At 40.8% G+C, this 18,855-nt stretch overlaps 1 protein-coding gene across 1 annotated transcript in view; it reads right to left on the reverse strand.

The window, feature by feature from the left end:
- Nucleotides 1-18,855, reverse strand: part of ntrk3a (neurotrophic tyrosine kinase, receptor, type 3a) — a 948,732-nt gene that overhangs the window by 105,366 nt on the left and 824,511 nt on the right. The window contains exon 12 of the mRNA XM_028822657.2: nucleotides 13,063-13,199. Within this exon, the coding sequence (XP_028678490.2) occupies nucleotides 13,063-13,199 (137 nt within the window). The remainder of the gene's footprint in view (nucleotides 1-13,062; nucleotides 13,200-18,855) is intronic.

Raw genomic sequence — 18,855 nt, forward strand, 5'->3', positions numbered from 1 at the left:
TATCTATCTATCTATCTATCTATCTATCTATCTATCTAAAGCAACCCAATAATTTTACTATAAAAATAGCTTACTCTTTTGACAGCAGAATACCAATTTATAGAAACCTAGTTTGATATTGCTTCTTTTGGATAATGTTCTCATTTTTATATTGTCCACTGTGAGTGTCATGTGGTGTGTGTTAAGTATATTCTGTCAAGGAGGGCCATTTTGTCTAAGGTTAGTTTCTTGCCTATAGTACAAAGGTGCTAGTGTGGGTTTTACTTTCACACCTTCACGTAATGCATAATAAAGATAAACTGATAAATTGATCCAATTAAGTGCTTCACATTATACTGGAAAACATTTTGACTATTTTGTCATTGATTTCATCTCTTGAAGCATAAACAGCTTTTTGTGTTGTATGTGTTTAAAAGAAACTTGAGCTTGTTCCTAACATGCTTATTAATATTTTAAAGTGTATTTTTTTCCCAATAAGTTAAACAACTCCAATTCTTGGTTGATGTCATTTTAAACAATTTTTTTGTGGCTTTTTCAAACATTTTAGGACATGCACACTTCTCAAATACAAAAAGGTATGTTAAGAATAGCCTCCGCTTTGCACAGTTTGCATTTTCCATTTGTACTTGCATGGTTTCCAACCAGTTCCCTCTTATTTGCACTATACATACAACTGTAATATGCCCTCATAATTCAGATGAAAAATGGGGTAAGTATGCACCAAGAGAAAAGACTAGCAAAACAACTGCACACGCTCAATCTAATAGGGGAATGAACGCTTTTGTCCATTGGGATTCACCAGACAAATTTCCCAATCTATCCTTTCCTTACAGTACTGTGCAGTGCTTGTCTTTCAGAATGTTCAAGGGGACTGAACTGCTCCCCACTGTTATTCCATGAAATGAACAGGAATTTAGTTAAGAAAGCTTTTCTCCGTCATGTCATGTCACTTCCCCCAGTAATGCATTCAAAACATTATATCACAAAACACATTAACTGCTACCTTGGATCCTGGTTTAACTTAACGTTCTTCCCCAGAAACTCTGTTTTCTACATATTTGCTATAAAAGTGATAATTAGATTCAATATCAACTCCAAATTGGCACGGTATAAGAGCAGCAGGTGAGAATATCATCTACCAGGGTGATAATCTGGTCTAAATCTACCACTTGCCTTACTTATATTTCCAGGTGGAAAGCCCAAATTCATTATAACACTGTGATGGTAAACATAGCTTTAGAAAATAGACGAATGCTAAAAACCTCATCTTGATCATCCTAAATTAGCCTAAATTCAAAAAACATTGATACAGCTAGGTGGTGTGGTTTAATCTACATAAAATAACCAATTATAGAAATAAATGATAAATAAAAAACTGTTGTTTAGAACTGCTGTCATCCACCATCCTAAAATGGAAAAAGCAGGTTTACGAATATAGTATGCTTGCATAAAGAGCTAGCTAACAATAATCATATGCTCCCTGAACATCTGTAGAAAGAAGGGAGTGAAAACACATTAAAAATAGCATGGCTTCCTAGATCCTATACTGTGCAAGTAGCATTTGACACTCATAGGTATGTTTTGAAGAACAAATCTGAATAGCTTGGAAGAAGTATTCTTATCATTCAGATAAGTTGACAACATGTTTTAATATTGTGAGGTTTCTGAACTGTTTTGGGACTCCCGCCAAACCCCCCCCCAAAATGGGACGACATGCTGAAGTGATTGGCGCATCTATGGAGGTCTGCTTGTCCGTCACTGAGGCAACCACAGGTTCGCAGTGCAGCAGCATAGCACTGCAGAGACACTGATGGGTGATGCAAGGAACATTATAAATGCAGGGAAGAGTGTATACAGGCATGGAGTTTCATTCCATTGCTATGTGGATGATACGAAGCTCTATGTGAGACTGGATTCGATTTCTTTTACACCTCCATCAACTCTTTCCTCCTGCTTGGATGAGATTGAGGCTTGGATGTCCAAAAACTTTCTTAAGCTGAACAGCACCAAAACTATAGCTCTTTTAATTGGTACACCCCATCAACTTTGTTCCTCCGTAAATTGCATTTCCTTTTCTGGTCATACTATTACTTTCTCCCCTTCTGTTACTAATTTGGGTGTCAAATCAGACTCCAATTTGTCATTTAATATACATGTCCATCACCTCTGTAAAATTACATTCCTTCATCTTCAAAACATAGCCAAACTCTGTCCCTGCCTTTCCCTTTGTAATTCTGAAAAGCTGGTTCATGTCTTTGTCTCCTCCAGGCTGGACTATTGTAATGCACTCCTCATTGGGATCTCCAGCAAGAGCCTTGAAAAGTTCCAACAAATTCAAAGTAGTGCTGCAAGGATGCTGATGAGGCTGCGGAAATATAAACAAATTTCACCAATCCTTCGGTCACTTCATTGGCTCCCTATTCACCTCCATATTGAATACAAACTTTGTTTGTTCACTTACCAGTGTATCCATGGAAATGTTCCACAATACCTTAAGGAACTCGTTATATTACAGTCCACCACAAGAAACCTTTGTCCTGCAAATACCTATCGCCTTCGCCCCCCCGTGACCAAACTTCGTACAATGGGTGACCGAGCCTTTGCAGTTGCTGCTCCACAGCTCTGGAATGCCCTACCAGAGAACCTGAGAACACAGCAGATTGTGGGCTGTTTTAAAAAACAGCTAAAGACTTTTCTATTTAGGAAAGCATATTAACAAAATTGCCTCTAATTATTGTTTTATCTTTGTTTATTTTTTTTTAATGTAGCACTTTGAGGTTTACTAAAAATGTAATGTGCCTTATACATAAAATGAATTATTATTATTATAACTTGGCCATTGACCTGGCCCTGACTATGCCCATTTGCTGTGTCTGCATATAGGAGAGCGGTAGATCCTGGGACAATAAATAACCGTGCTGTTCCTGTTTCAAGTTGAATAAAGCTGGTTTTGCTAAAGTACTGTGACTCAGCCTTGTGTTTTGAGGTGCAAGACAGCAGCTCATGGTTCACAATATTTGATATATTTTGAACATAAACAATATACTTAAATACCATATTTTGTAAATGCAGTTGTGCAAAATTAAGTGCATCCTCTTTCAATTACAGTGAAATACGTTTAACGCGAAAACGCTTAAGATGAAATATTGGTTAACACGAAATAATACAACGGTCCCGACAAACTACTATGTATTTTCATACATTTTTTTCTCTTAACACGAAACGAAAATCGCTTAACACGAAAAGATTTCTCTTCTGGGAATGAACAAAATACGGAAAACACCAGCCGTGCAGGCAAGATTTAAGAGGGGTGTGAAATGAAAGAGAGGTGGTTTCACATGTTTCGTAGAAAGGAGGCTAACTTGGCTTTGAAATACCCTCGGAATAGCCTGTGACACGAGCCAATTTTGTTTATCTAAGCTACTTTCACCCTCCACCCCTACAAACGCCACACAAAAAACATCTCATCTCTCATCAATTAGCTTTGGAATTCGGTGACGAGTACATCGCAGTGTGAGTAAAAATCAGTGAGTTTGGTTCGCGTTTTTTTTTTTTCTATTTTAGAAGAATTTTTTTTTACGAGCACAATGGCAAAGAGCTCAGGGGGAAAGCAAACTGCTATTTCGCTTAAAATGAAGATGGAGCTTCTTAAGGCTGTTGATCAAAAACAGAAGACGAAAACGGAAATCTGTAAAGATTTTGATATTGCTATCTCTACATTATCAACAATACAGTAATTAAAAAAAAAAAAGAGAGCAAATTACGGAAATGTTTGAACGGAGTAAGTTTGAGCCAGAGCGAAAATGGATGAGAACAGCCAAGCACGAGGATTTAGAGACGGCTTTACTTGTTTGGTTCAAACAAGCGAGATCTCAGAATGCTCCCATTTTTATTAAATACATGCATATATACATATCTATGTAAATAAAATGTACTCTAATAAACTTAATTTTGTTGAATATACTGCATGTTTTTTTTTTTTTGTAACATCCTTTAACACGAAATTCTTTTAACATGAAAAAATATTTCAGTCCCCACAGTTTCGTGTTAAACGATTTTCACTGTATGTCTTTTTAAAAACAAGGAAATAAACCAAGTTACTCGGTTGTGACCTTGAGAACGCTGTGCATAAAAAAGAAAGAAGTCAAACACAGTTGTGAGAAGAGAGAGAGAGAGAGGTTAGGAGCGCTCGCTGATATAGCGCATTGCTGCACCCACCACACGACAAACCAACTCAGGATCCAGATTAGGACCCGAGTGTAGCCATGCAACGGGTGACACCTCAGCACCACACGAGCTCAGATGGAGTGGGAACAGTGTGAGGTTTTTTATGGTGGCTGGAGTGCCAATTCTGCCACCAACCCCCAGGTTTTTCCCTGCAGGTTGGAGGGCCTACAAGCAGGGATGGATGCAGATTAACGTCATACCCAGGACGGAGCAACTGCAGATTAAGGGCCTTGCAGGTTGTGAGAAGAATGGACTAAAATACCTCCAGTGTGCTATAAGGGACAGGTAAACATATAGAGAATCATGGACTACACAAACTTTTTTTTGCATGTTTTATGTAGGTTTGCTTGTTTTCGTTGAATAAAAAAAAATTACAGTGTAAAATCTGTTGTATTTTCTTTGTTGTCTGAGGTTTGGCTTATCAAATATGAGGACACAGAATGAATAAGATAATGACTAGTTAAGAATCTATAAGTAGTGAAACAGTACAGTTTCATTTTGCATACAGTTTTTGCAAAATTGCCCATAAAATATATTTCACAAATGATTTTGTAATTGTGAAACTCACTAAAAAGAGATTTTGTGGATTTTAAAAAGTTTTTTGGAATGGAAAGTAGGGGATATTTGTTGTGTAAGGGTTATTCTACAGGTGAAACTAGAGGTCTGCACTATACTGATCTCCCACCATACTTTCATGATGCTCCCAGCCGCACCTGATAAAATTTCATCCCAATTCCATCCACTTTCATCCATAAAGTGCCATTCCACTCCTGGCTGCATTCACGCTTACCCCTTTTAAAGGCACTTCAATTGGTCGCATAACTTAAATGGAGTCTTAAAGCAGAACAATGTATAGAGTTAATCTATTTATATTATTCTCAAAAAAATAATAAATAGATAGATGAATACATACCAGTTGAGCAGATGTCCTCTTTCACCCAACAGTGTTCTCTTTTTGAGATTGAATTGCAGCCTTACTGATATTTATTAAATCACAAAAATAGTCCAAGATTTTGTCTTGATCAATATTTCGATTATGTAAAAAACAGCAGACCTGCATATTTTGTTTGATCCATATATGACATGTAAATGTTTTGAACCCGCAGTGAGTATAAGTTGCATGCACTGCAGGGTTTGTTTAAAAAATAGCACACATGGCAGATTGACTACGGTGACACCTAGTAGAACTGTGCAGAGTCATGTTGCCAACTTCTAAGTAAAAAAGGTACCCAAAAAGAAAATCTACAGATAGGTAAAAAAAAAAAAATTAAAAGTGTGAAACCCATGTTTTCAACAAAGATGTAACTAGTAGAAAGCCGAATGTGTGATCTGGAGAGACTTAAAGTTCCCGATTGTGCTGAAGAGCACAAACCTGCTTTCAAAGAAGAGAGACCATCAACAGAAGTGACAGACCACTTGGTGAGATTTAGTTCATTATATTTCACAAAATTCCAAAAACAGGATAATTTTTTTAAAACAATGACAACCTCTTCTAAGTTACACTACATGTAGAGGTCTTCATTTCTACTTAAGTTGTTGTCAGCACGTTAAAAAACAAACACAAATTAATTTTAAAATAGGATGTTTTTTGTGATGGCAACCCTATAGGTCTTTAAAAAGTTTACCTAAGTAGTTGAATTTACAAGACATTTAAAATCAAATATGTTTGATTAGAAAAACACAAGTAAGTAAAAGCACAGAACAGAAGGAGGATATATTTACTTTTTACACATGATTGCATATTTTGTATAATTTTTATGTTGTATCTTGATTTGAACCACTAACTCAATAAAAAGGGTGCCATAAATTAAAATGTGTGGTTACATGTTGTGCGGAATTTTAAAATACCCTTGTGTAATAAAACCATTTTATTATACCTTTGTTTTAACAATGTTTACAATATGTGAGAATGCATTTTATGTTAAACATTGGCACAAACTGTGATTTGTTAACCATAAAATAATGTGACTGTGGCATTTGAAACAATATAGCAAAATTGTATCATTCTTTCTACAGCCATGTTGCTAACACTTTACTTCACCACTATAAGTATAAGCCACTTATCGGAACGTATAGCATTTACACAGAGCCAGAATGCAAAATAGCAGGTTAAAAAATTGGCAATCAACAACAAGGTTGTGCCTGTATAATTAACATAAAAGTACTTTAATTTTCAGTTTTATCATTTTTGTCACCTCCAGAGAAGCTTTTGACTATTAAAATAGTTTATTGTTTAATAAAACAGTAACAATAAAACTGCAGAATAATGTGAGACAATATATCACAGTTTTCTTATGCAAATGCAGTCTGTGAAAGATGCTCACTCATAATGCACATAGAGTAATGCTGGCATTTACATATAATCATGGGTGCTGACCTCAACTTTAAATCAAATATTAACCAGATTACTAGGATGACACTTTTCCATTTAAGCAACACTGCAAAAGTTAGACCTCTTATAACACTACAAGATGCTGAGAAATGAAGTCATGCTTTTGTTTTTAGCTGGCTAGATTACTGTAATGCAGTCCTAACAGGACTACCTAAGAAAGAGATCAATCGGGGGCAGTTAGTCCAGAATGCAACATCAAGAGTCTTAACCAGAAAGAGACAATCAGAGCACATCTCACTAGTTTTAGCATTCTTCCACTGGCTACCCATGTCCTTCAGAGTTGACTTTAAAATAATGGTGTTTAAAGCCTTAAATGATTTTGTTCCTTCCTATATCTTGGAATGCCTTTCACCCTACACTCTAAGTTGTAGCCTTAGATTTTTTAATAGTGGCCTGCCTGTAATTCCAAGAGCCAGGCTTAAAAGAAGTGGTGAGGTGGTCTTTTGTTGTCAGGCACCAAAGTGTGGAACACTTTAGCAAAAAAGATATGCCAGGCTAATACAGTGAAACATTTTCATTTTTAAAATTTTGCTTTTTTGTAGCTTCAATTTAGTTCTACTGTTAATACCCTAAATAGGCATGAGGATTCTAACTTTCTTCAGTAAATCTGCCATCTTTATTAATCTTTATTCTCCTCTGTCTTCCTTTCTGGTCCTTCATCACCACCATCTGATCAAAGTCCTGAGCAGCCGCCTATGATGTCTGAATGAAAGTGAATACCCCAACTTGTCACAAGACCCACTCTGTTGAATCCTGTAAGATGAAGTCTAAACAGAACCAATAAAGAACATTTGTGTTAGGCAGAATGACCAGTTGGTGCTGGGTGGTCTTTTGGCCTGGAGCCCTTGCAGATTTTGTTTTTTTTTCCTCCAGCTTAACAGGTTTTTTTTTTTAATATGTTATTTCTATCCACCCTGGCCATCTGACAATATCATTGGATTGTCATTTAGAAACTTAAAAAAATAATTCTATAATTTTCTGGATTCCATTTCTCTTAATTATATAGTGTATCTCTAATGTAAGTGTGAATTTATTTATCTTTTGAATACTATTTATTCTTTACCAGTAATGGTGCACTCCACAATAACGTACAGTGAATACACTTCACTTGAGCATTCCTAATTTTCATCCTCTTCCTCTGTATGTATAGTATTCGTTTGCTCAGAGGTTGATGCACTTGCTGCTTCCTGAGCAGCTCGTTTTCTCCCCCCTAGCGGCCCGCTTCTTCTCTTCTTCTGTCGGCATCTTTTCTCGTTAAAACTGATTAAGTCAGTTTTTGTGTTGCAATTACTTAGTATGTTTTCTTTAATTTTTTACTTAAGCAGGCACTTAAGTCTTCAATCTGCCTCAAGAATGATTTAAGACAGGGGTGCTCAACTCCAGTCCTGCTGGGCCGCAGTGGCTGCAGGTTTTCATTCTAACCCTTTTCTTAATTAGTGAATTGTTTTTGCTGCTAATTAACTTCTTTTGAGTTCATTTTAATTGACTTGCTCTTGAAGACTCAGACCCCTCAATTGTTTCTTTTTCCTTAATTAGCAGCCAAACAATAATAAGATACAAAATGAGCCAAAACAGGACCAACAAACTGTGACCATCATACAATAGCTGAAAATAAAGAAAGGTGAAGGTCTCAGGAATGCTGATCTGCTCTTAGAAAAGAGAAAATCCACAATTTCGGAAATGTCTACTATTGCACAATTAGAGCAGCAACAAGCCATGGAATTAAAGAACGGGTTTAATTAAAGACAAGACTCAGCGCCTCATTAAGGAACTGGTTGGAGTGAAATTGGTTGGAGTTTGAGGCCCTGACTTAATTGCTCTTCTGTTGGCTCACTCACTTCACATTTCACTTTTGTTTGGGTGCCACTTAAGGAAAGAATTGAAGCAATTCAGAGGAATGATGAAGAAATTCAGGGAAACATTTCTCAAAAACCAAGTCAAGTAAAATTAATTCATCCATCCATCCATCCATCCATCCATCCATTGTCTCCCGCTTATCCGAGGTCGGGTCGCGGGGGCAGCAGCTTGAGCAGAGATGCCCAGACTTCCCTCTCCCCGGCCACTTCTTCTAGCTCTTCCGGGAGAATCCCAAGGCGTTCCCAGGCCAGTCGAGAGACATAGTCCCTCCAACGTGTCCTGGGTCTTCCCTGGGGCCTCCTCCCGGTTGGACGTGCCCGGAACACCTCACCAGGGAGGCGTCCAGGAGGCATCCTGATCAGATGCCCAAGCCACCTCATCTGACTCCTCTCGATGCGGAGGAGCAGCGGCTCTACTCTGAGCCCCTCCCGGATGACTGAGCTTCTCACCCTATCTTTAAGGGAAAGCCCAGACACCCTGCGGAGGAAACTCATTTCAGCCGCTTGTATTCGCGATCTCGTTCTTTCGGTCACTACCCATAGTTCATGACCATAGGTGAGGGTAGGAACATAGATTGACTGGTAAATTGAGAGCTTCGCCTTGCGGCTCAGCTCCTTTTTCACCACGACAGACCAATGCAGCGCCCGCATTACTGCGGATGCCGCACCGATCCGCCTGTCGATCTCACGCTCCATTCTTCCCTCACTCGTGAACAAGATCCCGAGATACTTGAACTCCTCCACTTGAGGCAGGATCTCGCTACCAACCCTGAGAGGGCACTCCACCCTTTTCCGGCTGAGGACCATGGTCTCGGATTTGGAGGTGCTGATTCTCATCCCAGCCGCTTCACACTCAGCTGCGAACCGATCCAGAGAGAGCTGAAGATCACGGCCTGATGAAGCAAACAGGACAACATCATCTGCAAAAAGCAGTGACCCAATGCTGAGCCCCACCAAACCCGACCCCCCTCAACGCCCTGGCTGCGCCTAGAAATTCTGTCCATAAAAGTTATGAACAGAATCGGTGACAAAGGGCAGCCCTGGCGGAGTCCAACTCTCACTGGAAACGGGTTCGACTTACTGCCGGCAATGCGGACCAAGCTCTGGCACCGATCGTACAGGGACCGAACAGCCCTTATCAGGGGGGCCGGTACCCCATACTCTCGGAGTACCCCCCACAGGATTCCCCGAGGGACACGGTCGAATGCCTTTTCCAAGTCCACAAAACACATGTAGACTGGTTGGGCAAACTCCCATGCACCCTCCAGGACCCTGCTAAGGGTATAGAGCTGGTCCACTGTTCCGCGACCAGGACGAAAACCACACTGTTCCTCCTGAATCCGAGGCTCGACTATCCGACGGACCCTCCTCTCCAGGACCCCTGAATAGACTTTTCCAGGGAGGCTGAGGAGTGTGATCCCTCTGTAGTTGGAACACACCCTCCGATCCCCCTTCTTAAAGAGGGGGATCACCACCCCGGTCTGCCAATCCAGAGGCACTGTCCCTGATGTCCATTCGATGTTGCAGAGGCGTGTCAACCAAGACAGTCCTACAACATCCAGAGCCTTGAGGAACTCCGGGCGTATCTCATCCACCCCCGGGGCCCTGCCACCAAGGAGTTTTTTGACCACCTCGGTGACCTCAGTCCCAGAGATGGGGGAGCCCACCTCTGAGTCCCCAGGCTCTGCTTCCTCATTGGAAGGCATGTTAATGGGATTGAGGAGGTCTTCGAAGTACTCCCCCCACCGACCCACAACGTCCCGAGTCGAGGTCAGCAGCGCACCATCCCCACCATATACAGTGTTGACACTGCACTGCTTCCCCTTCCTGAGACGCCGGATGGTGGACCAGAATCTCCTCGAAGCCATCCGAAAGTCGTTCTCCATGGCCTCCCCAAACTCCTCCCACGCCCGAGTTTTTGTCTCAGCAACCACCAAAGCCGCATTCCGCTTGGCCTGCCGGTACCTATCAGCTGCCTCCAGGGTCCCACAGGACAAAAGGGTCCTGTAGGACTCCTTCTTCAGCTTGACGGCATCCTTCACCACCGGTGTCCACCAACGGGTTCGGGGATTGCCGCCACGACAGGCACCGACCACCTTACGGCCACAGCTCCGGTCAGCCGCCTCAACAATAGAGGCACGGAACATGGCCCATTCGGCCTCAATGTCCCCCACCTCCCTCGGGACATGGTCGAAGTTCTGCCGGAGGTGGGAGTTGAAGCTACTTCTGACAGGGGGCTCTGCCAGACGTTCCCAGCAGACCCTCACAACACGTTTGGGCCTACCACGCCTGACCGGCATCCTCCCCCACCATCGAAGCCAACTCACCACCAGGTGGTGATCAGTTGACAGCTCCGCCCCTCTCTTCACCCGAGTGTCCAAGACATGTGGCCGCAAGTCCGACGACACGACCACAAAGTCGATCATCGAACTGAGGCCTAGGGTGTCCTGGTGCCAAGTGCACATATGAACACCCCTATGCTTGAACATGGTGTTCGTTATGGACAATCCGTGACGAGCACAGAAGTCCAATAACAAAACACCGCTCGGGTTCAGATCGGGGGGGGCCATTCCTCCCAATCACGCCCTTCCAGGTCTCACTGTCATTGCCCACGTGAGCATTGAAGTCTCCCAGCAGAACGAGGGAGTCCCCAGAAGGTATGCCCTCTAGCACCCCCTCCAGGGACTCCAAAAAGGGTGGGTACTCTGAACTGCTGTTCGGTGCATACGCACAAACAACAGTTAGGACCCCGTCCCCCAACCCGAAGGCAAAGGGAGGCTACCCTCTCGTCCACCGGGGTAAACCCCAATGTACAGGCTCCAAGTCGGGGGGCAATAAGTATACCCACACCCGCTCGGCGCCTCTCACCGGGGGCAACTCCAGAGTGGTACAGAGTCCAGCCCCTCTCAAGGAGATTGGTTCCAGAGTCCAAGCTGTGCGTCGAGGTGAGTCCGACTATATCTAGCCGGAACCTCTCAACTTCGCGCACTAGCTCAGGCTCCTTCCCCTTCAGAGAGGTGACATTCCACGTCCCAAGAGCCAGCTTCTGTAGCCGAGGATCGGACCGCCAAGGTCCCCGCCTTCGGCCACCACCCAACTCACACTGCACCCGACCTCCTTGGCCCCTCCCATAGGTGGTGAGCCCATGGAAGGGGGACCCACGTTGCCTCTTCGGGCTGTGCCCGGCCGAGCCCCATGGGTGCAGGCCCGGCCACCAGGCGCTCGCCATCGAGCCCCACCTCCAGGCCTGGCTCCATTCAAAAGAAGTTAATTAGCAGCAAAAACAGATCACTAATTAGAAAAAGGGTTAGAATGAAAACCTGCAGCCACTGCGGCCCTCCAGGACTGAAGTTGAGCACCCCTGATTTAAGATATGAAGAGATAGGGGAAGTGACAGCGAAGGTGGTAGGGATGAGAACGGCCGCCCTGCAGCCATGAGTTAATTCTATAATAAAATAAAATAAAAATAAAAAGAGGAATAAAAATCATCACCCCAAAAGCAGACAGCAGAGGTCACGTAGTATATGTGTACCAAATTTCAGGTCAATAGTTCAAACGGTTTGCGAGCTACACGTAATTTAAAATCCTGGACAGACAAACGGACAGCCACGGTAGCGTATTATATATAAAAGATTATTCTTATCTAAATTGAATTTGTTTTCCTTTACATGTTATTAAGTACTTTCAACTACTGTACATACTTTGTTGAAAATGCGCTATAGAAATAAATGTTGCTATTGTTATTAGAAATGAATGGATCAAGCTTTGTATCCAGCCCAGTGAATAATTATTCTACAGATTACTGGAACATTCTGGCTAATGGTTTGTGAGTTTCATCACTGCCTTTTTGAATCAGAGGGCATCAAGTAGCTGGACTACAATTATGGACTGTGGAGCTGAATAGTACAAACCTGAATGTTCTATCTTAACATTTAGCATCTGGTGTAGCCCCATAAAAGTCACAGAATTGTTTTAGTTACAGGTTTCAAACGGACTTTCATTTTCAAAGACACACTACAGTTTCCATTTAGTTTAACTCTTGCCTAGAATCACTTTGCTTTAATTATCTCGATGTTTATCTTAAAGTTTACATAGCTGAAGAACAAAACTGTGTGGCTAATTTAGCATTTGACTGTAATATTGTGACAACCAATGGGACAGCAATAATGATACACACACACCAAGATAAGGAATCCCGTATGAGGACCAGCAAAACAACAACTCCAGATACAGACTGTTTTTTAGGCCACAGGAAATGCCTGCTAAACTCCAGTTCACCATGAGAAATGTCTTGACTGATGAATGTCGCCCTCCTTCACACCTCACTCCTTCCAAAGAAGATCCTTCTATGCACCGACTTCCACTTTATTCCCAATGCACTCTGACTCCTTCCACCTTCCTTTGTTTTCCCAAAGGTTCCCCGAAGTGCGCTACCTTTGCTTATATGCCTCATCATTTTCAATTACGTCCCTGGACCCCCCTACCCACCTCAGCAGCCAATACTAATAATATGAGTAAAATACAGAATTGCACCACAATAACTTTTGCTAAGCACAAACATGCATACAGTATTGGCTATTTGCTCACCTTGACGGCCACCAGCATCTTGTCTTTAGTGGGGCTCAAATTGTAGCACTCTGCCAGAAAGACCTTGCCAAAGGCTCCCTCTCCAAGTTCCCTTTTCAGCACAATGTCTCTCCTCTTTATGTGCTGCACATCCAAAACTGGAAAAAAAAATTAAAGAATGATTCATTATGTCAGAGTCTTAACAATTTAACATCTTTTGCTTTATTGTGAAGGCAGTAACAGAAAGTATCAAGAATGGATCTTTCGCTCTGCAGCAGTTCATAATCATAATTATCAAAATCACCAACAGATTAACAGTTACCAGTTGAGAGCTCCTTGAACCATTTTTATTTTGACAGGAGATGTGGAAGGCAGAGATGGTTCCATGATGAACAAATATCTCATATTGAGCCAGACTGCTATTGTAACAAAACTTCATAAGAATGCTAAAACTAAGCAATCGTTACGTAACTCACAATCTTTACTAGCAGGCGAACAATCCAGTGTTTACTGAATTCTGCTTAACAAACATAGGAAGGGGCAATCAAAAAGCAATGTTGCTACCAATGCTTGGCCATCACGATCCACTTATACCAGTGGTAAATTTTGCGCCACCTTCTGGTTATTAACTCCAGAATTTATTGAATGCGCTTACACAGAAAATTAAAGAATGCTACTGCCCTTTTACTTCATGAGAAGTTTATTGCTTCCCTAAGAATGGCTTAGGATATTAGAGGGGTGAGGTTGTGGCAGTATTAATTATTAGTGTAATGCAGAAACTGCATTATACCCATTAAGCTACAATCCGCAACAAAAAATAATTAGAAGTTAAAAAGGAAATTTCTTAGGTAGAGGGGATGGATGCCTTAATCTCTGACTGAAGGTTGTTGTTTCACTTGAAATTATCTTTACTTGCAGTATATGTGGGTTAAAATAGGGGTAATCACAGGGCACCTGAAATCTCTCCCTGGGGTCCCATCCATCCATCCATATCTATCTATGTATTATCTGCCATGTACTGTAATATAATGAAGTTATTAGATTGTATCTAAACATTGGCTTTTGGTTGAATAACCCAATTTAATTTGATTGGCTGGCGGTATGGGCTAGGGGAGTGGAGACCTGTGGACTTGGAATCTGTCTCATACTGAGGTATACCTTAGCAAGGTGCTGGGTGCAAAAATATGCTCTGTGTAATGTCTTCAAAAATTGCTTTCAGCATAGAGGAATTAAGGAACCTCTAAAATAAAGGTTTTTGCAAATAAAATTTTCAACAATAAATAGTGACACCTAAATTGAGGTTCATATACTGTATCATACTGGACTGTCAGGTGAATCATAGGATGTCTGGCTATCCTATTCACAGCCTTTTCATGGCCATGATTATCAAAAATCTACACTAGAAATATCTTAAGAATAATAGAATTGTCACTGACTGCAAAGCTTTATTCAGCACACATGTTGCCATGGAAATGAGATGTAAAATGTAACTTTAAATATTCATTCATCATTGCCAGAAACTTAATTTAGTAGCATAAGAGATGCATATAGCAATGCATATCAGTAGTGCTGCAGCATAAAGAATTGCAGTAAGAACTGTCCTTACTGTGTAGGTTTAAACTTGTCATGGAATGCTGTGCAGCACATCTAATATGCTAGAAAGTAAACGACATCCATTCTACTTTCTAAATCCTTGTGTTTGATGAAAAAGAACTTGAATGTGTGCAGTGAATACTGCATTTGAACATTTTTAGTGGTTTATGCAATCGGCTTTAATGGAGGCTAGTTCAGCACTATTTCTTTTCATAGATTCTTTCCAGAAAATACAATATGTTATTTCTGAAAGCCAGTCTTAAGGGCCCCCTTTATTCTTTGGTTGAAATTGCTATGGTATTTGCATAAATGTAGTTTACAGACACTTTTATACAAAGCAACTAAGAATTGTATAGACTACATATTCTTCCGTTCTCCTCCTCATTCTCAAATTCACCCAATCCAGTTAATGGTGTAGGGAGTTGGCACCAATCCCGCCCACACTGGGTGCCAGACCACTGCTGTGCCCACACACACCTACAGAGGGATAGTTGTATTCACAAACTAACTTAACATTCACATCTTTGGGGGGGTGTGGGAGGAAAACTAAACTATCAGCAGTAACCATAAAGACACTAAGATAACATGCACTCCCCAAACTGACACAAGTTAGCACCCATGATGCTGGATTTATCAGGCAATAGCAATAACCATTGTACCATCAAGCAAAACATTTTTTTCATGTTCATGTACATATTTATTTTGCTGTTTAAATTTTAAGTATACTTGGTGTTGTTTATGTTCTGTATATCTGACTGCTGTTGATATGTGTAGGCTGCTATAATACTGTTGTGTCCCTTGGGATCAGTAAAATATCTTTCTGTTCAGGCTTTGCACTTCCATGCTAAACTGATCAATCTGAATAATCATGCAATAAACAGAAACGACAGTGTAACCATGGTCTCTTAGCCTAGAAAAAGTATTACACAGCAAGTCTCTCAGCATTACTACATTATTTTAATTATGATCCCCATCCAATCCTGGTTTTACCATATTCTTGCCAAAAATACGTGGGAAAAACACAAGAAAAATATTCAGACTTTGTACAGAGAGTGGCTGAGTGCTGATTCGCCGTCACCTTTCAGCTTTAGTCTTCTTTTGGTAATGACAAAATTGATGATCACAGTTATAGTTTGGAAGAAATTGGAAAAAAAATTTCAGCCCCTCACTAATACAGATACCTAAAGATGCACAATCTAACCAAATGACACAATGAGGATAGATGAAAGAAGTTGATCATTTTAGTGTAAGTAAATTGAAATTAAGATATTACATAATATACATTTTTAAGATTATCAGTGAAATTACCTACTGTATGTGGATGCTGGTTGTTATGACAACTGTGTTTTTAAATTTTTCAAGAAGAGAGAAGTTTTGAGGTAAGGTAGGTGCCGGAGAGTGGCTATAAACCTATAAATTCTTTGCTTGAGGGATTTGATATTTTAGGCAGAAAAATGTCTATTCAGTAAACTCCAACCTTTTCGATACCGTGGAAAAAATATCCATAAAAGGATACTTCATAGTTTAAGGTGGTAGATGTAGAATTTCTGCTTAACTGTTTACCTCTAGGCTTAAATAAGGCAATTGTACTAAACTGCCCCTGGCAGCTAATGGCACGCTTTGAACCGTGAAGCTTGTTCAGGTTTAAGAAAATAAGTTTTATTTATTTATGAGGATCACACATCCTATGATACATTTTTTATATTCAAACATTACATGCACAGCACAACCAAACATTAGCAGTTACTCAATATTATTACCTCCAAAAGAACTAAGAATCATCGCTGCCGTTAATGCTGCCTGATCCAATATATGTTGTATACATTGTTCAATCTCTGTGGACATTAAGCAAGCCAGTAGAATGAAATCATAAAGTTTGCTGACTATAGTAAGGGACTAAAGACATTTGAAACATGGAGAAAAAGCAAAAACTATTGATTTTTTTTTCAAAGCCATGTCTTTGAAGGTGAATTTTGCTTTAACCCATGGACTTTTGTAGCTACACAATCCCTCCAGGAGACCTGTGTTTTCGATTGGATGTGCACAGGGTTCTTTTTTGATGGTAGACAGGACCTTTCCTAATGCAGGTCAGACCATAAAACTAATGAACTGAAGAAAAAGAAATAGATCTCAGATCTCTCAGCTTCAAAGTGGAAAACAAATAAACCTGAAAAAACGTTATGCTAAATAAATGTGAAGCTGAACATATTTTATAAACACAAATTTAATTTGTCTTCTGACTTGCCATTTGTATATACTTGCTTACTTAAATATAATGTCTGTACAAAATAAAGATCATCTATGTGGGAAAGGAAAAGAGAGGTATAAATTTAGTTCATTTATTCACTTCCTTATGTGTGATCTTTTGTAGTAGCTTGAAGATAGATATCATACACTGAAAATGGTTAAACCAGGATTGACAGAGAACATTTTAGTTTTTAAAAAAAATCTTCACTGGGAACTTTTGATATCTTATCTCTTCTCAATAGCATTGTGTTGTAGTATCAACGGTGTCAAATACATTATGGTACAAGGTTTTCTGCTTTAATTATTATTCAGCAACAGTAACGGCACACTGCACAATAACGTGCAATGAATACACTTGACTTGACCATACTCTGTTGACCATTGAGCTTGACCTTCGTTGATCATATATGTGTACCAAATTTCAGGTCTGTAGGTCAAATGGTTTGGGAGCTGCAGGTGACTATAACAGCACACTGTAAGCTGCGCCTACTTGCCGCGTTTTGTCTTAAACGATGTACTCTCTGGTCATAGGTCTTGTTCGTTCTAGCTATTGTCACGCGATCTTTGTTGTTGCTGGATGGCGTTTTGCTCTGTCTCACTTGCCTTTGCAATTCTGGCACGTTTGACCACTGATTGCCAATGTCGATTAGCCTCTTGCTCGGTCTCATTTGCTCTTGTGATTCTGTTTTGCTCAGTGTCGGGCTGTCTTCGTTGTATGGTCTGTTCCTTGCTCTCACTTGCTCGAGCAATTCTAATTTCGCTCTGTGTCAGTCTATTATAAATGGTGAGTGCGCTTTTCATAGTTTTCATACTCTTTCTCTGTATGTTTAGTATTCATTTGCTCAGAGGTTGAGGTGCTTACTGCTTCCTGAGCAGCTCTTCTGTTCTTCACCCTAGCGGCCCACTTTTTCTCTTCTTTCGTCGGCATCTTTTTGGGTTAAAACTGATTAAGCCAGTTTCCCGTACGCATACGCTGCACGGCCACCCTGCTGCCCGCTGCCAAGAGTTGATTCTATAATAAAATTAAATTAAAATAAAAAAGAGCAATAACTCCAAAACTCTTTACTTTTAATATAAAGCTGTAGTGCAGAGTTTCGGCATAGTATATGTGTACCAAGTTTCAGGCTACAAGTTATTTGATTGTTGATCTTGACCTTCCTGGGTTGACCTTTGACCTTGGTGGTCAATCATCACCCCGAAAGTGGACAGTAGAGGTCACGTAGTATATGTGTACCAAATTTCAGGTCAATAGGTTAAACGGTTTGTGAGCTACAGGTGATTTAAAATCCTGGACAGACAAGCGGACAACCATGGTAGCATATTATATATGAAGATTCTGTCATCCCAAAATAACATGCAGTAATTCGAAATGGGCGTTTCCTGGCCCAACCTTTTTGACAGACTGAAGCGATGTCAAAACCTATACATTCACTTACATATTTATTTTAATAAGATGAAGCCAGCCCTTCCCTCACCCCAAACATCTTTGGCATCAAAACCATTTTCCTATAAATACCTTACAAGCATACAGTACAAGTCAAGGCAAGTTGGGGAGCATGCAGCAATGGTACAGTGTGTCGCCACACCCACTACATGAGGAAACAACTTGGGATCCCGGTTAGCAAACCCCCAAGCAGAGACCTGGTCCAGTCCCACCCTCCGGAAATGACCCTCTATCTGCCGCAGCCAGGTGTTATGTGGGTGACCCAGCCACTTGGATCCCCAACAATTAGGATCTTATGAGGTGGATCACCCTCCGGGAAACGCGCCACATGGCTGTAGTGCCGTAACTGATGCTCCCTCACAATGCAGGTAATGTGCCTCATTCGGGACTCCATGAGCAACACAAAGTCAAACCAGCGGTACCCAATGATTTTCCAGAGAGACACAGTACCAAAGGAGTCCAGTCTTTGTCTCAGGTCACTGGAAAGCATCCATGTCTCGCAACTATATACAAAGACAGGAAGCACCAGG

This window comes from Erpetoichthys calabaricus, chromosome 17, assembly GCF_900747795.2.
Source record: "Erpetoichthys calabaricus chromosome 17, fErpCal1.3, whole genome shotgun sequence".
Classification (NCBI taxonomy): domain Eukaryota; kingdom Metazoa; phylum Chordata; class Cladistia; order Polypteriformes; family Polypteridae; genus Erpetoichthys; species Erpetoichthys calabaricus.